Consider the following 22,828-nt stretch of genomic DNA (forward strand, 5'->3'; position numbering starts at 1 on the left):
TGCATGCGACTGCTGAAAAGGCAGGTTCAAGATTGCTTGTTTCATTTCCATTGGGCGAAAAAGCTCAGCGGGTAATTTAAAGTGCTTCCTAAAGGGATTGAAGCTGTTAAGTAGCAAGTAAATGATGTGCTTGGTAAGCAAGGTTGAGTGGCTTGTGGATAAGTAGTTTGCTTTGTAGGGTTGGAGTGCAATCAGTTCAAATCCTGCTTGTGATGTTGAAGAGGTTGTGAAGTGTTCCATTTTTTCAGATATTATTGGACGTCATGGAGGCAGCAGAGATGTTAAGAATCAGCTCCAAATATCACAAAAGCATGGAAGATAGAGTGGCTGAAAGGACTGCATGCTTACCTTCCTGCGATATTAAGAGTGCTTTGATCCAAGTTCGGGGCTAGTTAAAGACAGCTAAATTAGAGTAATAGAATGAGGTTGTGTAGAGTAGTGGTGATCGGGTGGATATGAAGTTAAGGGTGGTAAGATGAGTTCGTGAGGAACGATCGAGGTGGGAGAGGTGAGCAGGACAGGGTGTGTGAGCAGCTGAACTAACTAATGGAGGAAGCAATAACCCTGTCCTGACACAGCAAGAGGAGTGGGGGCGAACAGGTTATGTTTCTCGATCTACACCCCCGCCCCACAAAAGACTGCAAAGGTAGGTGGGCATAATTCTTTTTTTTGGGGGGGGTGGTGGTTAAAGAAAAAAAAAATGCCTGCTCCCTTCCACTACTTCTTCTGACCCTGTCTCAACACCAACTTCCTCCAAGTGCTTGATTTCTGCTGTCGAGACAGGGTCTCCTCCTACCACCCCTCTATCTTCCTTTACTGCCCTCGATTCCCTGCTTCCACATATCTTACCCAGTACTTATCCTTCTTTTACATTCCTCACATATTACTGTAACCCTTATTTTCCCTTAAGCAATCTACAACCCCTCATTTTAATTTAACTATCTTTAGCTAGCCTTGAACCTAGATCAAAGGAATTTCAGTATTGCAGGAAGGTGAGCATGCAGTCCTTTCAGCCACTCGATCTTCCATGGTTTTGTGGGATTTGGTGGTGATTCTTAACATCTCTGCTCCCTCCATGACTTCTAATAATATCAGCATTTTGTTTGACCTGAAAATATGTAACACTTTGCAGCCCTCTAAAATCACAAGCAGGATTTGAACTTCTGTCGTTCCAATGCTGCCAAGCAAACTACTTGTCCACAAGCCAATCAACCTGACATACCACAACACCCTCTCCTTGTCACTTAACATCTTCATTCCCTCTATACTACTTTAAAAAAATACTTGGCTTTTTCACTCAAAGAGAAATTAAGCAGCAAGTAATTTTGAACCTGTAACTTACACAATCGCACCATACAAGACCAACCTCACATCCTCTTCACCATCCTCACTTTCAGGCTCAAAGAGCTGTTATTTAACATCTTCATTACTCTGAGAGAGTCTGAAAGGAACCAACTCACTTCTCAACCAGTGACAAGAAGACAAACCCAAGGCACCTTGTCACACAACAGAACTGGTGGAAATATTGTCATGCCATTCTCTCTGTCCTAAAATGAAATTCTTGGTGCTTGAAACCAAACTCATTTGCTTTCCTGGGTTTAAATGCCCTTTCAGAATGTTAATATAATTGAGAGATAAGCTTTCTGCTCAAAGGACGAGAAACATTTGAAAATATTCATTCATTGCTACCTCCAGGTTCTCAGCATTGCTGGGGGAGTCAGTGTCAGATTGAGCAGGGTCCACTGCTGCAGTGCCCAGACTATTAAATGCGGAAGGAGAAACCCCCCACCCACCGACCGACCGACCGACCCCCAGCTCAAGAGGTTCATCAGGCAACAGTGATGGTCCCCAGCACCACATCATTGAGCTGCGAAGATGGAGTTGAGCATCAAAAATCTAGGCTAACTCGCGCAGTACACTACTGAGGGAGTGCTGCACTGTCAGAGGTGTCATCTTTCAGAAGAAAGGTTAAACCGAGGTCCCGTCTGCTCTCTCAGTTTGAAGTGAAAGATCCCAATTCGAAGAAGAACGGGAGGAGTTCTCCCCGGTGTCCTGGCCAAATCTTGTCCCTTAATCAACACCCCGGAAAACATTATCTGGTCAGTGTGAAATTACGGTTAATGAGAGCTTGCTGTGCACAGTCTGCGGTGTTTCCTCCAATACAACAATGAGGACACTTCTAAAGCACTTCAGTGGGTGAGAAAAGGTTTACAACCCTTTCACTGATTTGCAGCACTGTGTCCAGACCACACAAACTGCACTGAAATCATCTCTGTTAGTTTGGAAAGAGAAGCAATCTTCACTGAGAGCCAAAGACAGGTCAGCCGTCACATAACTTGACTTCAAAGTGTACGTGTCATGCGGATGCCAACTTCAGTCAGCCGGTGGCACTCTCTCCCCTCTGCGATTGGATGCAGGACTTTTCTCTCGGTCCAACTTTGTCATCTGTTATCGACTGGGAGTATCTTAGCCACCTCTTCTTGTACCGTTTCAACCCCAGCACGGCAATGTTCTGTGACAAACCATGCTTGCGAACTGAGAAAACTTCTCCGCCATTCACAAGATTTTCTTTTTCAACTCGAGGAGACCCCCAGCCTTGCTTGAACTGTTATTTGATTCTGGATGGTTTTTGGTAAAATCAGCCACCTGTGATCCACCGGTTTTTTTCTTCACGCCATCTCTGAATCTTTCTGAAATGTGAGCCTGAGATTTGCCAATCATATGTCTACTTTCAAAGGTGTCTGTGCATTTTGATAGGAACTTCTCTCATCGAATCAGAGAAACATGGAGCACAGACCATGAGAGTTGCTGGACCTCGGTGGCTCTTGAAGGAGCAGTCTTCCTTCCTCCAGCACCCCCACTTGTTTGTCGAAAAGCCTGTTTATTCCCTCAAGCTCAGACATACCTGCCCAACTCCCTTTCCAATCATTAATGGGATCAGCTTCTGCCACCGTTTCAGGTCGAGCTTCCCGGAACATGCCAACTGAGCAGAATTGAACAACCTCCCAACATTTTCAGCCTCTCCCCTCACTCTTACTTCCAGTGGGATTATGCCCGGTGCAGACCCTCACCATCTCCTGCTCATTGTTTTGCATGCTGTGCGACGTGCGAATTTCTTCAGTCCACTTTACATGGGCGAGTTTCCTTTTTACTTCAACTGAATGTACTTTGGAGAATTCACTCTCCTTTTCACTTTTTTACCGAGCCCAAAAACATTATGCTCATTTTCCCAGATGTTTCCCAAAGCTTGGGACGACACAGTTAAAAAGAATCAAAGACTTGCTTTGTCTCACACCTTTCACGACCTCCGAATGTTGCAAAGTGCTTTTCTGCCAATGCTTAACTCAAGTGGCGTCAGGGCTGTGGCAACTGCAGCAGCCAATTTGCACACAGCAAGCTCCCACAAACAACAATGCGATAGTGAACAGATCACCTGTTTTAGTGATACTGGTTAAGGGATAAACAGCAGCCAGGTCATTGGAGAGACTCCCCCAATCTTCTTTAAATTGCATCATGAAATCTGTTGCAAACAGAGACAGGGCCTCCTTCTATTCTCGCCCAGGAGACAGCAGAGCTGACAGTGCAGTCAGCCCCAGGACTGCCCCAAGAGCGTCAACCTGGCTGACATGATCAAGCCTCTGGAGTGGAATCGAACCGAACCCACAACCTCCTGCATCAAAAGGTAAGAGTGCGGACACTGGACTGCCTTGGACTCCAACCTGTTATAAGTTTCTATATCCTGAAATTGCAGATCGACCAATAAAAGCTGGCATTCATGTTTCGAGAGAAGTGGTCTTTTTGCTGACATGTATCAGATCTGTAATGGAATGGGCATGAAGGTTCAAAGAGGTCTTGAATTTTGGAGTGGCCTGCACAGATATAAAGTTTGGCTTGTCAACAGATCCTCATCCTTGTGCCCTGCAGGTAAACGTATGAGCAGAGAAATCTGTAACTTTTTAACATATTGGTCTTTGTTTTATTTCAACACAAAGATTACCTTCCATTTATACAGAGGGTTGACTTAGAATTACAGTGAGATCAACACAGGATGAAAACTTTTCAGTCTCCCTTTGCATATTGACAGTACAGTCAGTGAGCTGATAAAGTCACACAGACAACAACTACAGTTGCTTACTGCAGCCAAGATGTTCAGCTGAAATCCACATTCCAGGGAAATGGAAAAGGAATAAACCAGCTTCATACTTTCCTTCCCTCAGACTGGACTCTGACTGCAGCCCGTGTCTGCCCATCCGAAACATCGAACGGAAAGTTTGGTTATTTTGACAGTTGCTTATATATTTCTCTCGATATTTACACTTGGGTGAAAAAGCGCAGCAAAAGGCACAACAGAACCACATGCACAACTGGAGATGGCTCTACTTACAAGATTATTTTTTCCTGCAATTGGAAATACTTTCTATGCAAAGGCTAGGAAACGGGAAGAATCAGAACATGGAGCAGACAAACAAAGTTAACAATTTCAGTTCAAGGTCCAACCAGCGGCCTGTTCAACAGACCGCCACATGTTGCAGTCATGCTGTTTTCCATGGTTAACACATGTCCATGACAGGAGTATCACACCATGGCATTATAAAGTGGAATGTGTACAACAAAAGTATGTCCTTTGATGATGATAATTTATTTCAAATTGGCACATAAGCAAAATGAGGAAGGTGTGCGTCTTTGCATTTTAATCACTGCTGCACTGAACTAATTCTGGATCCAAGTTGCGGCATCAAATAAAGTGGAGGCTGTTAATCTAGTCTTGTGATTTCACAGATGGTTCATCACTCACCACTCTATTTCATTTGAAATTTATTTTGGAAAAGCAATATCTCGACTTCACCTCACAGCGAGCTGAAATCCTCCCCCGGCAGAGGCGGTAGCTTTGAATACCAGATAGTGCCGACAGTATCCATCTGAAAATGGTATGTTATTAGCACATCTGTGGTCACTGGGATCCTCCCTGCCGCCCACACACATTGGGAGCAACAGGTAGTTCCACGGAAAAAATACATAGAATTCTGTACAAAAGACATGAAGCAACACAGCTACAAAAATAGACCAGTCCCAGGTTTACAAAGAGGACAGATCTGTGAGTAAAACCATGGGGGAAGGCTGCTATTTTATTGTCCATATGGAAAGATGGATGGAATCGTCAAGTTTGATGCACAAAGCCCGAAGAAAAATAGCTGAATCCTAACAGGAAACAGAATTTGACATGTCCCATCCCTGTAAGTCAGCAGCCCTGATAACAAGGACTGACGGGATAAACATCACTCACAAGGGGACAATCAATTAATTTACAGGATGCAAATTGCACCCTACCTCCCAGATATAACCATTTCAAAGTCTATAAACAACATTCCCAACCTCACTGTGCACTTTACCCCCCACTCTACCCTTTGTTACAAAATGTGGAAGTTCATGGGAATGGCAATCACCAGGAGTGGTAGAAAATCCTTTTCATATTCAATCCACAGCCAGCTTGCGAAAGGGTTGGGTGGCGTCGCTGTGATGTTGCTGGGGGAGTGAGCTGGGGAACGGGACTCAATTCAGAGAATGCAAGTTCCAGTACAGCCATGGCAATTGGAAGATTTCAACAAAGTTTTTTGTTTGGATAAACCTGCGAATAAAATACTGGCATCCCACCAGGAAGCTGTTGTTAAAACCCAAACGGTTCAAGACTGCCCCTTCGGCAAGGTAACCTGCTGTTTTCCCAATCTGAGCGTTTGTGACTTCGAATATGCTTGATTCTTAACTGTCCTAACTAACAATCCCGAAATGTATCAAAACTCATCCTCCAGGTTCAAGAACATGTACCACAATCGTCTCAAAAATCAGGACCTGTTTTTTAAAAATTAGCTGTTCACCATAGCTGAGAGCTCTGTCACTTGAAGGGAGAGGGGACAGATAACTCAGTCCCAACACCGGTTTCACCATCAGGTCTGTCCTTATTTGTTTTCCACAGCCATTTGGACTTTGGGAAATGTTATCAGCTCATCTTGCCCAGGCCAGGGAACTTAGTCGCCCTTTCGTCAGAACCACTTGTTCGAGTAGGACAAGGAGCCGCAGTCAAGACTCTGGGCACAGCAACATCATCACAGTGACAGAATTAACCCAGGAGTGATGTCAGCCAGGTTTGTTCCAAGAGCAGGAACTCTGTCTCTGTTGTTCTAAGTTTCTGTGGGATCTGAATCTGGATGGACAATCTCCTCTTCCGATTAAATACAAATGTACACCTTCCCCTGTCACAATAAATTCAGTGATAACCTGCAATCACATTCTTTAACCTGAATTGAAACAAGACCAACGCATCAAGGCGATTGATTACCTACCACTGGCATTTTTTCATTCTGTAGAATGAATTTCAGCCACTTGGTCCTGACAGTCACTGCACAGTGCAAAGTTTGGATGGGCAGTCATCTGTTCCCCACTCGAATTAATTCCACAGAACTAGTGGGTTCAGCAAGTAATTATATTCAAAGTGTCACTGCCTTAGAAAAGGGATCCATTTGAAAGTCTAAACACACTTACTTGTTACAACCATGGTGAACTATTGGTGAAAATACCATCGGTATTTTATTTGCAAATTTTTAGATTCGAGCAAAAACAAAAAAAAAAGGCTCGTTTAAAAAGAGGGTAAAATCAACCACTTTAACTTCATCAATCAATGAAATCTGAAATGCTCTGGTCTCTTGCCGGTCCATTTAATTCCCTTGTTTTGCACATGTATTGTGTGTGTGTGTGTGTGTGTTATGTGCGGAGGAGTGTGTGTGTGTGTGCTGCGCGTGCGTTTGTGTAAACGCACACTCGCTAGCGTGTTGCAAAAGGTCCCATGATAAATATGTGCAAACGTTGCCCAAAAAAATAAATGCGACATGGTGAGAAGGTTGAAGTTCCCTGGTGCAGGCTGCTCTCTATACGTCCAGTTTGAAGCTGGGGTTCGATAGCTTACGCTCCTGCACCGTTGACAGTTTGGTCTTCAAGTACGGTTTGTGGCATTCAGGGTCCGACAGACACGGGTAGTGCTGGCGGTAGCAGGTATACGACACAGTCAGTCCTATCAGAGAGCCAACCACTACATCTGCAAGACAAAATAGCACTTCAACTCGAGGAGAAAAGACCAGTTGCCTTGCAAACAACTGTTTTAAGCAGCCGAGGCTGTATTGGTCCACCAGCCAAGGTCTTGCTGAATAATTCCTGTGTAACATAAATTTTATGAGTGATTGCTGAGAATGCTGTGTCTGCTATGACTTAATGAGGAAAGGCAACGACCTGCATAAATACAGCAGCTTTAATGTAAACATCCCAACACGCTTTACAGCAGTGTTATTTAACAACGTTTGACACTGAGCCACATGAGGGGATATCAGGATGGATGACTAAAAGCTTGGTCAAACAGGCAGGTTTTGAGGTGCATCTTCTAGGAGGAGAGTGAGGTAGAGAGTTGCAGAGGTTTGGGGAGAGAATTTCAGTTTACAATGAAAATTACAAATCCATGAGGCACTAGAATTACAGGAGAGGAGAGAAGTGGGGAGGATTGTTGGGCTTCATTAGTTTCCCAGATAGGAAAGGACTAGGCCATGGAAAGATTTAAAAACCATGATAAGAATGCTAAAATCGAAGCTGGACAGGACTGAGAGCCAATGTCGGTCGGTCAGTAAGCACAGGGGTGACAGGAGAACTTAGATGAGCTGCAGAGTTTTAGATGAGCTCAAGTTTAGAATACAGTTGCTAAAAACTACAAGAGTGCTCCCAAGGATGGTGTATTGACTTCTGGAGACAGAGAAGGAAACAAACAGCAAACTGGATTCCAATCCCCCATCAGTTGTCCCAATTGTCATTGGGATCACCAGATGATTTGCCTGGGACTTAAACCAAGGGTTTCCAATCTTGCCAAATCACCGACAGTAGAATTTGTAGCACTTAAAATGCAAGAGGGATGAGATTTCTTAAAACTCTTCAGCAGTTACTTCAAATTGAGCAGTGGGGGTTGTTAATAAAGAGAGATTGTGGGCTCAAAACGGACGCAGAACGATCCACCGAGGGAATTAAATACCAATATGATTACGAGGTGGGAAGACTGCGACACTCAACATGTCAACAGCAGATCGCTGTGTTGCACTCCAATGGCAAATAAGTGCCATCGACAATTTGGCCCAAATTGGTCGACGCATTTCTGCTCCACACAGGGCCCCTCCCACATTACTCCATCTCACTCTATTCCCATTCCCCCTCACGCGTTTATCTGATAAGAGTGAACAATGGGGACTCTACTCGACATGAATACTTCTCACCGACCCACACTTAGCTGTCTGTGCTCGCACTCCACTGTTCTGCAGGAGAAACGCAGTATTTGCTATTGGCTGGGGAGCAGTTGGACAAGTTACTCTTCTGGAATCACGAAGCAAATTTCTATCAGGTTGCACGATACGATGGAATTCTCGGATATAAATAGTTCGGTACTGTGCAATGCCTGCACTCCTCACCTTGCCAATGGTGCCTGTAGTCACAGGCCCGCGTCAGAGCAATCATGGCTGCCATGTAGAACGGCATCAACATTGCACAGAGTCGCCATCCTTTTCCACGGCCCCTTGACGTGAAGCAGTGGAGCTTCCCTCCCAGGTAGAAGGCGGTGAACCCGAGGCCGGCAAAAGCAACTGCGAGGACAATTGAAAGAACAAGATTCAAATATGATTCTGCCACCCACCTGCTTCACTCTCACAGTCAAAGGCTGCAATGTCCACGTGGCACTGAATTTGGGTCAAAGTTGACAGTACAGGACCCACACCCCCACGCCCACCAAAGACTGGGAAAAAGAACGTCAGGGGGAAAGGTCAATATCAAGGAGTTACACTTGAGGGCTTGGAAATGAATATACCAGTGTTGGCAAGGAGTGCTGTAAGGTTCACAGCTAAGGCTGCTCAAGTGGCAAGTTACTGCCCTCAGAGCCAGTTTTGATAAGGTGCTGTGTAACTGGGCCCTCCAATGAACTCCTGACACAAGCCACAGTGAGACGCTTGGGGAGCAAGGCACCAAGTGCATCACCTTGCCAAGGGAACTGTGTGAAGTCATTTCATCCTCATCAAACATTCAGACTACGATCACTTGAAATGAGAGAGCAACCCAGCAGGGCAATTAGGTGAAGACTTGTTCATCCAAGGATGGTTGTCCCCAGATGGACACTTTTACACAAGAGTGTTAGCAGTCTGCCACTTTGGAGGGAGCAATTTGAGCTGATTTAGTATGAAACACTTAAGTGAGAGTCCAATGATAAATGACAGAAGTTGGTGTGGGACTGGTCCCTTCCATCTGAGACTGGACCCAATGATGGCCCACATGAAGCATGAACAAATGAGAAGCAAGTTTCCTCCTTCAAAGGAGGCAGTGAAAATGGGGAGTGCGGTCTTCATCTCACCCACAGAACACTGACCTACCAATGAAGAATGGTGAGTCTGTTCTGGATCTTTCTACATGGCGATATTAAGAACACATAGCCACGTGTACTTACATGAAGAATGGCCACTCGGGAAACTCTTCCTTCCCTCCACTATCACGCCAGGGTCACCAGTGCACTGCATATCCTCGGTCACCACTCCGTCTGGGAAGCAGCGGTAGAAATAGTCTGGCCGAGGCCTGGAAACAATGAGTGTCAGTCATCAGTTCACCCATTCACAGCACATTGGAACAGCAAAAATGCTTCATTCTCGGTAAAGCAATCTGAGGTCAGGAGAGATGTGAAATAAATGCAATCGGGAATTCAATAGAAATCTCTTTCCCCAGAGAGTGGTGAGAACGTGGAAATCACTGCCACCAGGATTGCCTGAGCTAAACAGCACTGATTCATGTAATTATATAGATTCTGCTTAAATGTATCAGAAAGGAATAGAAGGATATGGTGGCTCATATGGAGAGAAATACTGGCATGAACACTAGGCCAAATGGCCATATGTTTTATCTATCCAAGTTCTTTCTTGATTGGCAACATCTGGAGCCTTTCCCTGTGTGAACAGCAAGGCCAGATAACAGGAAACAGAGAATAGGCATAAATGGGTCATTTTCTGGTTGACAAGTTGTAACGAGTGACATGCCACAGGGGTCAGTGCTGGGGCCTCAACTTTTTTAGAACTTGTAGAAATGACTTGGATGAAGGAACCGAAGGTATGGTTGCTAAATTTGCTTTGACACAGAGATAGGTAGGAAGGTAAGTTGTGAAGAGGACAAAAGGAGGCTACAAAGGGATAAAGATCGGTTAAGTGAGTGGGCAAAGACCTGGCAAATGGGAGTATAATGTGTGAAAATGTGAAATTGTCTACTTTGGCAGGAAGAATAAAAAAAGCATGCAGTCTGCAGGTTCAGCAAGCAATTAGGAAAGCTAGCAGAATGTTATTCTTTATTGCGAGGGGAATTGAATATAAAAGTAGAGATGTTATGCTTCAGTTATACAGGGCACTGGTGAGACCACATCTGGAGTACTGTGTACAGAATTGGTCTCCTTATTTAAGGAAGGATGTAAATGCTTTAGAAGCAGTTCAGAGAAGGTTTACTAGACTCATACCTGAAATGGGTGAGTTGTCTTACGAGGAAAGGTTGGACAGGCTAGGCTTGTATCCGCTGGAGTTTAGAAGAGTAAAAGGCAACTAGATTGAAACATTTAAGATCCTGAGAGGTCTTGACAGGGTGGATGTGGAAAGGATGATTCCCCTTGTGGGAGAATCTAGAAATAGGGATGATTTTTTAAAAATAAAAGGGGCCATTTAAGACAGAGATGAGGAGAAATTTTTTCTTTCAGAGGGTCGTGAGTCTTTGGAACTCTCTTCCTCAAAACACAGTGGAAGCAGAGTCTCTGAAGATTTTTAAAGCAGAGGTGGATAGATTCTTGATAAGCAAGGGGATGAAAGGTTATCAGGGGTAGGCGGGAATGTGGAGTTGAGGTTCCAATCAGATCAGCCATGATCTTGTTGAATGGCAGAGCAGGCTCAAAGGGCCAAGTGGCCTACTCCTGCTCCTAACCCGTATGTTCACATGTATAATGAAAGCTGGCTGCTTTCTGCTCCAGCATCCGCACGTCCTCCTCTTTCAGTACACAATGTGAAACCGTGACGTTGGTAATGGGGAAGATGCTCAAGGCAATCATTTGGGATGTAATGTAGAGAGAGACAGACAGACAGATTAGGGGCACCTAACGCAGCTTCAGATAAAGGCCGTGACTTCCAAGTCTGACTTTATTTCTTTTTGAAGACGTCACCAAGATGGTGGATGAAGAAAGCTCAGGAGACACTGTGTACTTAGACTTCCAAACTGTTTTTGACAAGCCATAACATGATATTTCTCAACAAGAACCAAGCCTTGGGTATTTCACAGAATTGATACAGCGCAGAAGGCGGCCATTCGGCCCATCCTTGCTCCCTGAAAGAACAATCCCCTCAGTCCCATTCCCATCTTCACCCGTAACCCTGCACTGTCCAATTCCCTTTTGAATGCTTCAATTGAACCTGCCTCCACCACTCTCTCAGGCAGCGCGTTCCTGATCTGAACCACTCACTGTGTGAAAAAGCTTTTCCTCATGTCACTTTTGCTTCTCTTCGCAAATACTTTAAATCTGTGCCCTCATTCTCAATTCTTTCATGCATGGCAACAGTTTCTCTCTCTAGCTGCTCTGTCCAGACCCCTCATGATTTTGAATACCTCTGTCAAATCACCTCCCTGCCTTCTCTTCAAGGATAACAGTCCTAACTTCTCCAATCTATCTCACAACTGAAATCCCTGGAACCACTCTCGTTAATCTTTTCTGTACTCTCTCCAATGCCTTAATGTCTTCCCTCAAGTGCGGCACCTAGAATTGGACACAATACTCCAGCTGAGGCCAAACTAGTGTCTTGTATAATTTCAACATAATTTCCTTGCTCTTGTCCTCTATGCCTCTATTAATAAAGCCCAGGATACTGTCTGCTTTCTGAACTGCTCTCAACCTGTCCTGCCACCTTTCATGACTTAAGCACATGTACACCCAGGTCCCTCTGCTCCTGCACCCCCTTTCGAATTGTACCCTTTATTCTATATTGTCTTTCCATGTTCTTCCTACCAAAATGAATCACCTCATTTCTCTGCATTGAACTTCATCTGCCACTGTCTGCCCATTCCACCAACCTGTCTATATCCTTTTGAAGTTCTACACTATCCTCACAGTTCACAATGCTTCCAAGTTTCCTATCATCTGTAAACTTTGAAACTGTGCCCTGTACACCAAGGTCTAGATCATTAGTATATATCAGGAAAAGCAAGGGTCCCAACACTGATGACTGGGGAACTCCACTACAAACCTTCCTCCAGCCCAAAAAACATCCATTAACCACTACTCTTCGTTTCCTGTCACTCAGCCACTTTCGTATCCATGTTGCTATCGTCCCTTTTATTCCATGAGCTACAAGTTTGCTCACAAGCCTGTTGTGTGGCACCGTATCAAATGCCTTTTGAAAGTCCATGTACACTGCATCAACAGCATTGCCCTCATCAACCCTCGCTGTTACCTCCTCAAAAAACTCCAGCAAGTTAGTTAAACATGATTTTCCAACAGGAAATCCATGCTGGCTTTCTTTAATTGACCCGCATTTGTCCATGTGACTCGTAATTATGTCCTGAATTATTCCTTCTGGAAGTTTCCCCACCACCGCAGTTAAACTGACTGGCCTGTAGTTGCTGGGCTTATCTTTACACCCTTTTTTGAAGGGTGCAACGTTTGCAACTCTCCAGTCCTCTGGCACCATCCCTGAGTCTAAGGAAGACTGAAAAATTATGGCCAGTGCCTCTGCGATTTCCACCCTCACTTCCCTCAGTATCCTTGGATGCATCTCATCCGACCCTGGTGTTTTATCCACTTTCAGTACAGACAGCCTATCTGATATTTACTCTTTATCAATTTTAAACCCCTCTAGTATCTGACTTACCTTCTCTTTCAACATTGCCTGGGTTGCATCTTCTTCCTGATGCAAAGTATTCATTTGATACCTCGACTATGCCCTCTGCCTCCTTATGTAAATTGTGCTGATATTTTGAACTAGATTATGAACTGGCTGGAAGGATGTAGACACAAAGTAGTTTTTGATGGATTTGGATGTGTTTGGATACTGCTCACTGGTGGTGTCCTACAGTGATTGGTGTTGGGACTATCCCTCCACTATATTTATTATTGATCTGGATGTAGGTGTTGGGATTGCAGTCTGCAGATGATACTCAGATTTGTCTGTGTGTTAGGACTGTAGACAACACTTGACTGCTTCAGGTGCATCCCGAATGTGTTGAGATTGGGCGCTTTTTTTTTTCCACCTTAAACATCAGTTGCCAGTAATGAGTCCTCTTAACCATGAGCTTTAACTAAAAAAGGCAGTGTTCGGCATGTTGGCAGGGTAAATGCTCAATCGGCATGCAATAAAGCAATTGGAGAGAAAGACCTAGGGGCTCTCATCCATCATAAGCAATGCCATGAAGCAATAGCTAGAGCGAATAGGATGTTGGGGTATATTTATAGCACAATTGATGACAAGACCAGGTAACTTATTTCGTAGTTGGTCAGTTCCTTGGTCAGACCTCCGTTCGAATATTGTGCCCAGTTTTGGGCTCTTCACATGACAGGTATCAGAGGCTTTGGAAAGGATGCAGAGGTGGGCCACAAGATTACTTCCCAGTTTGAAGCATCACTGTTATCAAGGTAAGCTAGAAGAACTAGGACTCAACAATTTAGTGAAGCATAGATGTGGAGGTGATTTGATGGAGGATTATAAGACAGTAGAGGGAATATATGGCGTTCAAGTAGACAGCTTGTTCCAACTAAACAGGTTAGTTTAACTTGTATAAGGCCAGATTAAGGACACGTCAGGAGGTATTTCTTTATCCAGAAAATGGCCAACTGCTGAGGCTCAGAGCCTCCAAAAACCATGCCCCAGCAAGTCTAAAAACAAGGCGACAAAAGATTGGTGGAGGGTTAGCATTGTTTCTTGTTTTCTCAAGGCTTTTAGGCCTGATGCTTCAATGTTGTTTGAAGGCAAGAGCCTCATGTATTGCTGGGAAAGGAAGACAAGGGGGAGTAAGTTACATTGCCTCTTACTGGAGACTAACCGTCATCATCAAACTGTGCTGCAGCAATTTCATTCTGGCTTTTATCAGTGAACAAAAGTGTGCCACGGTCTGATCGCTGACCGACTCTGCTAGGTGAAGGCAAAGTGCAGAGACATGATGTTTCAGGATTTCTTGCTGAAAGTGAGCCAAGGTGAAGCAAAGTTTTTAAAATGGACAACAATTAGCATTCAGAGCCAGAATCTGCTCAAATCCTCAGGCCATGCAAAGGAACTTGACACCAGCAGTTCCTTCAACAACCACAACTGTGCTTTTAGAGCTGTGCAGACCCAAACTTACCTTCCAATCACGAGCTTCAAGGTGTTTGTGATCACTCCATTCAAAACCAGGCCCAGAGATACCGCTGCAAGTGAAAACAACAACGATTACCTTGCATTTGTGCCATCACAACAGAAAAATCATTGAAGAGAATCACTGGGCAGTGATAATGTCACAGATTCAAAAAGAAACTCTGTCCATCTTCATGGAAAGGCTGCTTTGAGTTGCCAACAAAGGTTACCAGGGGCACAATTATTTTTTTCAGTCCCCAGAGGAGGATGCTGAGGGATGGAACACTTTCCCTGCACCTGCATCAAGCTCACCCAGGTCAGGTCCTGCTTGGCTAGATGCACATCAAAGTTGCCTGGACTCCCACCCGCACAACGTCCCATCCTGAATTCAGAGCCAATGCCGTGTTGTGAACCCTGGGTTTACCACGAAGTGAGACTGACACTGCCCAAATTCCACGCAGACCTGCACAATCAGAGATGCTGGCTATCCCCTCAGTTTGAACTGAAACAGTGCAAGACCAAGGGAAAAAGCACTGTCTGCAGGAGAACTGAAGTTCAGTTCATTCAATGAATCGAGATGAAAAGCCATTATCAGTAAAGGTGACCTTGAAACTACCAGATTGTCATAAAAACCCATCTGGTTCACTAATGCCCCTCAGGAAAGGAAATCTGCCATCCTTATCTGGTCTGGCCAACATGTGAATCAAGACCCACAGCAATGTGGTTGACTCTTGACTGCCCTCTGAAATGACCAAGCAAGCCACTCAGTTGCAAACAAAACATCCATATCCCACTCGTGTTGGTTTTGTCATTCAATAGATAAATAAATCAAACGAGACACAACAGAGCTGTCAATACCCATCTCCCCTTGACATTCAACAGCATGACCATCGCTGAATCCCCCACTATCAACATCCTAGGGGTTACCATTGACTAGAAACTGAACTGGAGTAGCCATATAAATACCGTGGCTACAAGAGCAGGTCAGAGGCTAGGAATCCTGCGGCGAGTAACTCACCTCCTGACTCCTCAAAGCCTGTCCACCATCTACAAGGCACAAGTCAGGAGTGTGATGGAATACTCTCCACTTGCCTGGATGGGTGCAGCTTCAACAACACTCAAGAAGCTTGACACTGTCCAGGACAAAGCAGCCCATTTGATTGGCACCCCATCCACAAACATTCACTCCCTCCACCACCGACGCACAGTGGCAGCAGTGTGTACCATCTACAAGATGCACTGCAGTAATGCACAAAGGCTCCTCAGACAGCACCTTCCAAACCCGCGACCTCTACCAACTAGAAGGACAAGGGCAGCAAATACATGGGAACACCACCACCTGCAAGTTCCCCCCCAAGTCACACACCATCCTGACTTGGAACTATATCGCCGTTCCTTCACTGTCGCTGGGTCAAAATCCTGGAACTCCCTCCCTAACAGCACTGTGGGTATACCTACCCCACATGGACTGCAGCGGTTCAAGAAGGAAGCTCACCACCACCTTCTCAAGCGCAATTAGGGATGGGCAATAAATGCTGGCCTGGCCAGCGACGCCCACATCCCATGAATAAATAAAACAAAAACCCTGTATTGGAGCAAACGCCAGTTTCTCCGAACAGGAAAAGATTAACTCAAATGAATGCAGAGGGCCAAGATTTTTAATCTTTTGCCATCTTATTCCCCTCCTCATTCAAGTGTACACTCGCTGCTCGCATCTTCTTCCCTACTCTTGACAAGACGCCATTCGTCCTTATGCACCAGCCTCAACAATGAGCATCAGCAGATTGATCGATCACATCCAGGTTTCTGCTCATTCACGCGTCACTGCAGAGTGAGAAGCCCCGCCCGCTCAGTTCTCTTCCTGTTGCTAGACAAGGGGAGTTGTAGCCCAGCTGCTGTCCCAGTTGAGCCCAATCTTAGCCGCACGACACACTGATGTCACTGGACAACAATCAGGAGCATGGCCTCAATGGATTTTCTTCTCCCCAACTCCCTGAACAAGGGACACACGGGGTCAACTGCAGTGCCCCCAATTACCACAAACCTGCCCAACATCAGGCAATGTGGCAAAGGATAGAACTGAACCCGGGAATCTCAGGGGGGCTGAGCACATAATCAACGCTGGCACTCCTCTGCAGCAGTGAGGGAGTGCCGCACAGCCAGAGGAGATGTCTTTCAGTCGAGAAGGTTTAGCGGAAGCTGCATGTGCCCTCTCATGCAGACAGAAAAGATCCCACGGCAAAATTTTAAACAAGAGGAGAGTTCTCCCAATGGCTGATACTGATCCCTCATCCAACACCACTGAAAGCAGCCACATTCATCAGCCATGTCATTTGCTGTGTGCAAATTGGCAGCTGCGTTTGCCTACATAACAAGGGACTGAACTTCACAATTGACACATTGGGCAGGAGGCACTTTGGGATCTCACGAGGATGGGAGGCTCTTTTTTTCTTCTTTTATGATGTAGGCCTACGGCAGAAGTATTTCAAAAAGAACATTCAACAACTTGAAACTGGCTTCTCCTCAGAATGAACTGATTGGTAACCCTCACCTAAACATCCTTCCTTCACATCCCCATTTTCTGTTCGATTCAGCAGCTTCATCAGGATAATCATCACCAATGGCGTCAGGAAGGAAACGCCCTGTTGAAGGAAGAACAGTAAACATCATGAGCCGAATTTTAAAATGGGGCAGCAGGTTACGCACCTTGTAAGTGAACTGAGACTTGAAATTGCCAGAGAGCGGATTTCACGATACACCAAGTTCCGACGCTGACTCACTTGGTCCCAGAACTATACGGGCGGAATTACAAAGGCCAGAAGAATGAAACTTCTTCCGAGACTATGCTCAGTTAGCACATGTGAGCCAAGGTGTCAGTTGCTGGGAGGTACTACAATGAACTTCACAGCCCCTGGGCCAGAGAGAGAAGCAGCTGCCAGGATGCCACTGCTCATCTCTATCCAGAAGGTGGGTTATTTGACTGTGCTGAGTTTCCAAAAATGAGCGTCACTAACTCGCAAACGCGACAGTACATGGCTGAACGAAGATTGCTCCATGAGTTTTACTCACAAACATGTGCCACGTAGGGACAGTATCTCTCTCAGTCCGGGGGTTTTTGTACAGCCACATCTCCTCTGGATGGATAATCCGGTGGAATGGAGTCAACGTCTCGGTAATCCTGCAGAAAACAAACAGTGGGTCACTTTAATGCCCCTTCAATGATTTTAAACACCATATTGATGCCTGACTCCGTCGCCAGTGCAGAGTGCCAGACAACAACTTCTGAGAAATGGTCTACCAAAATGAAAATCCACTTGGATTGATTGGTGCTGGGCAAACTAACACTCAATGGAATCATCAACCTTTCCCAGGTCAAGTGCTGGACCATTACATGCAAGATGACACTCCCTCGTTCCAGCCCCACACTAACCAACTGGTGCACTGAAGGATCAGCCCTGGCTCACTGGTCACACATCCACCTCTGAATTGCAAGCTCTCAGTTCAGGTCCCACTCCAGGCTTCATTGGTACATAACCTGTCCCTGTGCAGTTCTGACGGAGTACACACGGTACCCTGCTTCGTTAACCGCAGATCTGGGGGAAATAGCAGTTTTTAAACATACTGCAAACTGGCACTTTTGAGCTTTTTTTTGCTTGTAAAAAAAAAACAGACGAGGTGCCAGAACTGGAGCAAAACTGGTTCCAAGCGATGGCTGCTGACAGCTTGCGACCAGGCTCAAAATGTTCATCACGAACAAGCACCAGAGGGCAGTTTACACGACTGACGGGCACAGGAGTACTGCCAGAAAGTTGAAACACTTACAGGAATATTGCAAAAAGGAATAATCTCAGTGCCACTTCACAGATCAGGTTTACTACGACATTCTTCCGCATGATGATCCGAGTTTGATGCTGTCCTCCGTTTCAGTGCCAATCTGTTTGGAAAGACAAGTGCACCACGTCAGACATCCCAATGCAAGAACCACTCGTACGTCATAAGTCATTTTCAGTTATGCAGGACCGTTTTCTCTCTGCAACCTCTGCATTGTGCGAGCCAGTCTTGGCAAATGCAGGACATTAAAAAAGGTATTGGATACGTTGTAGATTTTGTTTTAAGTCCGATTAGCAAGGATTACATCGGCATCATATGGCACTGTAAACAAAGTGGTAGAGAGAAGCAGAAAGAAATATCTGTCTTCCCGCCCCAACCAGGATAGTTTCATCAGATGGGACTGGGAGTGATTTTTATGTGATACACAATGCATCAGAGTAGTGTGGGACAGGCTGGATGGAGCTGTCTGTCCCAGATGCTAAGTTTCAGCTCTGAGGAAACTCGTTTTGAATCTGAGAGACTGAGCACGACATTGGTATGTAAACTAGTCTCAGTCTGGCTGCAGCCGAGCTGGGGGATATCGAACCACGTACAATCTTCACAGCTCTCTTGGAACTTGTCTGCCATTTCCTACCCGACAAACTCCCAGAGATTTGGATCACATGCACAATTTGGTCACCTTGCATCCTCTCCACAAAGCTGAGCGTAGCATTGACAGCCCAATGAAGAGTTGAGGACAGATACAAGTACCAAAGCTCCCATTTCCCCAAGCTTTGAACAGCCTCCAAGAATACAAAAGCAAAGCAAAACTCCGTGATATTTTCCACACCTCGTTCCAATTGTCCAAACTATCTCAATGAAGTTGAAAACCAGAGCAGCATAGTTAGTGGACGAAGACATTCAGCCTCTTCAGCCTGCTCTGCCATTCAAATAGATAATGTCTGATTTGCAGTTTAATTCCATTTCCCTGTCCTCAGTGCATATCGGTCTTGAAAACTCCATCCAGCATCCAAGGCCATCTGGGGGAAGAGAATTCCAGATTTCTGCTAACTTTCGTATGGAAAAAGCACTTGATATTTCCTTTCTAAATGGCCTGGCAGTAATTTTAAGACAATGTCCTCTCGCCCTGGATGCCCCCACCACAAGACACAGTTTCAGTCATCAACCCTGTCAAATCTTTTTATCATTTTAAACACCTCAATCAGGTCACCCCCCCACCCGCCTCAATCTTTCATACTCGACCAGCGGGGAATAATTTAACCCTTTAAGACCCTAGCAGAGTACTCGTGCAGCTGAAGCTTCATGGAGCGAAGACAGGGCCTGCTGCGGTTCCAGCGAATACCACCACACGCATGTCAAACTAATTTGCCTCACTCACTTAACCGAGCACGTCTCAACCTCTGATGTCATTCACTAAAGGAGAATTTGGAACACTCCCTCTGCAAGTTCACAAACAGCATCAAACTACAATGAACTTTGCAGCCAAAATCTGATCTGCAGTTTTGATGGCGAACGGCCACTCTTTTGTTGTAGTCACAGAAATCATACAACAGAAGACATGGCCTTCATTGCCCGTGCTCTTTGACGGAGCTGTCCAATTTGTCCCATTATCCTGATGTTTCCCCATAACACTGGTAATTGGGTATGGATCCAATTCCTTTTTGAAAGTTATGATCGAGTCGGCCTCCACTGCCCTTTCAGATCCCAACAATTCACTGTGTAATAGTTCTCATTTTCCTCTGACTCCCTTCAATCTCTCCCCTCTGGTTACCCACCCTCCTGCCAGTGGAAATAGTCCACAATATTCCTCTCATCCCCACCCGCCCAAAGCCTCACCTTTTCACAAACTGTGAGCTCAATGACTCCCTTGAAGGAAGGAGCGTCAGAAGGCACAAACATTGCCTCATGCGTGCCACAAGTGCCCAGAATGTCAGCAGGCACTGGACAGCCAAGAACACAATCAACGACAACCAAAGACAAATCACAGAAAGTTACAGCACTGAAGGAGCCCATTCGGCCCATCGTGTCTGCACTGGCTGACTAGGAGGCACCCAACCAAATCCCACTTTCCAGCACTTGGTCCACAGCCTTGTAGGTTATGGTGCTTCAACTGCATATCCAAGTACTTTTTAGACATTGCGAGGGTTTCTGCTTCCACCATCCTTTCAGACAGTGAATTCCAGATCCCCACCACCCTCCGGGTGATAACATTTCCCCCTAAATAACCCTCTTCATGTCCTCTTTCCTATCTGAAATCTATGCCCCCTGGTTATGCACCCCTCGACCAGGGGGAATCGAGCTTTCCTATCCACTCTACACAGACTCCTTATAACATTTCAGTTACGGATCTCCTCAGCCTCCTCTGTTCTCTTTCAAACCAGATCAAAACAAAAAACTCGACTGCAATTAATTCTTTTCCAAAGCAAGTGCGTATGAACTGGAAATCTGAATCAACAATCACAAAACATTCAAGGTGTCCAGCCTCTGAAAATGAAGAGCGACCATTGTTGAAGAGCTGTTCAGGTCACAGAGAATAAAGAAAGCTGGGGGTTTGGGGGAAAATCCTCCACACAGACAGACAACTGTTGGTGCAGGTCAACTTAGCCAGAGGGAGTCAGAGAGGCAGAGACCACTGCAGCTTGGAAACGCAAAACTGGACCAAGGACTTGGCAAAGAGACAGACAGCAGGGGTGAGGGGAAGGGGGTGGTGAGGGGAAGGGGGTGGTGAGGGGAAGGGGGTGGTGAGGGGAAGGGGGTGGTGAGGGGAAGGGGGTGGTGAGGGGAAGGGGGTGGTGAGGGGAAGGGGGTGGTGAGGGGAAGGGGGTGGTGAGGGGAAGGGGGTGGTGAGAGTGCTGCCATTGAGATCACTGTCGGGAAGGCTCCAGCAGGGAGCCAGATGGGAGGAATGGTCACCTCCTGTCCTGGAAACTTCAATCAGAGAGCTCAGAACACCATGGCAGGGAGGAGGTGACACAGGGGAGGGAGAGTGGAGTGGAGGGAGGGAGTGGAGGGATGGAGAAGTGGAGGGATGGAGGGAGGGGGAAGTGGAGGGATGGGGAAGTGGAGGGATGGAGGGAGGGGGAAGTGGAGGAATGGAGGGAGGGGGAAGTGGAGGGAGGGGGGAAGTGGAGGGAGGGGGAAGTGGAGGGAGGGGGAAGTGGAGGGATGGAGGAGGGGGAAGTGGAGGGATGGAGGGAGGGGGAAGTGGAGGGAGGGGGAAGTGGAGGGAGGGGGAAGTGGAGGGATGGAGGGAGGGGGAAGTGGAGGGATGGAGGGAGGGGGAAGTGGAGGGATGGAGGAGGGGGAAGTGGAGGGATGGAGGAGGGGGAAGTGGAGGGATGGAGGAGGGGGAAGTGGAGGGAGGGGGAAGTGGAGGGATGGAGGAGGGGGAAGTGGAGGGAGGGGGAAGTGGAGGGATGAGGTGCAGAGGAGCCTGCCCCAGGATGACAGCGGATCCTCCCTGCCCGCTCATCCCTCTCAATGGAACCGACTGAAAACACATCGCAGGAGCAGCAATGAAAACCACTGGTGTTGTTATCTCAATCCCAGGCCTCCGGGAGGGAGGGAAGCAGCCTACCGCCCTTCCTCCGTCCCTCCGCCACCTCTCCCTCTCCCACTCACCGGCCCCGGTTACCTGGAAACCCCTGACGTGGCAGCAAGAGTCGCCGCCGTCCCCGTGGCCCGAGCCGTCCGGTCCTCCAGCTGCAGCGCCCCCCGCAGCCTGGGAGCGGCACTGCAGCGCCTAGCTCCAGCTCCACTCACCCAAAAGGTTGCAACTCCATCCCTCAACTCTCTCTCTCCCCCCCTCATTCAAAAGCTACCTCTTTGACCAAGCCTGTCCCTCATATCTCCGTATGCGGCTCAGGGGTCAAACTTTGTTTGCCAATGGCTCCTGTGAAGCACCTCGGGATGCTTTTTATGATGTTAAAGAATCGGTCGTTTCAACAAAAGGAAAAAAGACTTGCATTCATATGGCACCTTTTGTGACCACCTCAAAGTGCCAATGAAGTACTTTTTGAAGTACAACAGCGTGCATATATGTAGCGCCTGTAACGTTATAAGACATCCCAAAGCACTTCACAGGAGCATTATCAAACAAAGTTTGTCACTGAGCCACATGAGTGCAGACAATGAAAAGCCTCATCAAAGAAGCAGATTTCAAGGAATGTCTTAAAGGAACAAAGCTAGATCGAGAGGCAGAGACATTAGGGAGAGAATTCCAGAGCTCAGGGCCTTGGGAGCTGAAGGCACAGCCGCCAATGGTTGAGAAGTACAAGTCGTGCAAATTAACATCGCAAAGTCTGCTGCAGATACAGAGCTATGTGCATCAGATCAGCCGAGGAGTCGCATTCATTTCAACTTATTTCAAGGAGAATTTCATGAAAGTGAAGGTTGATCCAGACCTTCGCTATGGTTTGGAATCACATGTGATCATAAAATTTGACCTTTGGCATTTATGACATCGAAAGATTTCAAGACAAAGTCCGCAGTATCTGTTCCGAAGAAGGGTCGCTGACCCGAAACGTTAACTCTGCTTCTCTTTCCACAGATGCTGCCAGACCTGCTGAGTGACTCCAGCATTTCTTGTTTTT

General features: G+C 46.3%; 1 protein-coding gene across 4 annotated transcripts; it reads right to left on the reverse strand.

The window, feature by feature from the left end:
• Positions 1-3,949: 3,949 nt before the first annotated feature.
• On the reverse strand, positions 3,950-21,936 carry LOC137357174 (phospholipid phosphatase 5-like). 4 transcript variants are annotated; one of them, XM_068023285.1, is made up of 9 exons: positions 21,858-21,901; positions 19,066-19,255; positions 18,228-18,339; positions 17,475-17,583; positions 16,957-17,047; positions 14,416-14,479; positions 9,515-9,639; positions 8,493-8,663; positions 3,950-7,087 (listed from the first exon to the last, which is right to left on the reverse strand). In XM_068023285.1, exons 3-9 carry the CDS (start codon positions 18,296-18,298, stop codon positions 6,921-6,923), a joined length of 798 nt encoding a protein of 265 aa, XP_067879386.1. In that variant the 5' UTR covers positions 18,299-18,339; positions 19,066-19,255; positions 21,858-21,901; the 3' UTR covers positions 3,950-6,920. The 4 variants fall into 4 exon arrangements, with proteins under 4 accessions (XP_067879386.1, XP_067879387.1, XP_067879388.1 ...); XM_068023286.1 differs by lacking the exon at positions 19,066-19,255 and having other exon boundaries at positions 21,858-21,936; XM_068023287.1 differs by lacking the exon at positions 19,066-19,255 and having other exon boundaries at positions 21,871-21,929.
• Positions 21,937-22,828: the final 892 nt, after the last annotated feature.

This window comes from Heterodontus francisci, chromosome 47 (assembly GCF_036365525.1).
Source record: "Heterodontus francisci isolate sHetFra1 chromosome 47, sHetFra1.hap1, whole genome shotgun sequence".
In the NCBI taxonomy this organism is placed as follows: Eukaryota; Metazoa; Chordata; class Chondrichthyes; order Heterodontiformes; family Heterodontidae; genus Heterodontus; species Heterodontus francisci.

What these genes read in the sequence shown, in the direction of transcription:
- LOC137357174 (XM_068023286.1), bottom strand. Translation starts at nt 18,298, where the DNA reads ATGCGGAAGAATGTCGTAGTAAACCTGATCTGTGAAGTGGCACTGAGA. An exon ending in TGTGAAGGAAGGATGTTTAG is followed by an intron (nt 14,480 to 16,956) that starts GTGAGGGTTACC and finishes TTTCACTTGCAG; the next exon opens with CGGTATCTCTGGGCCTGGTT. An exon ending in CCCGAGTGGCCATTCTTCAT is followed by an intron (nt 8,664 to 9,514) that starts GTAAGTACACGT and finishes TTGTCCTCGCAG; the next exon opens with TTGCTTTTGCCGGCCTCGGG.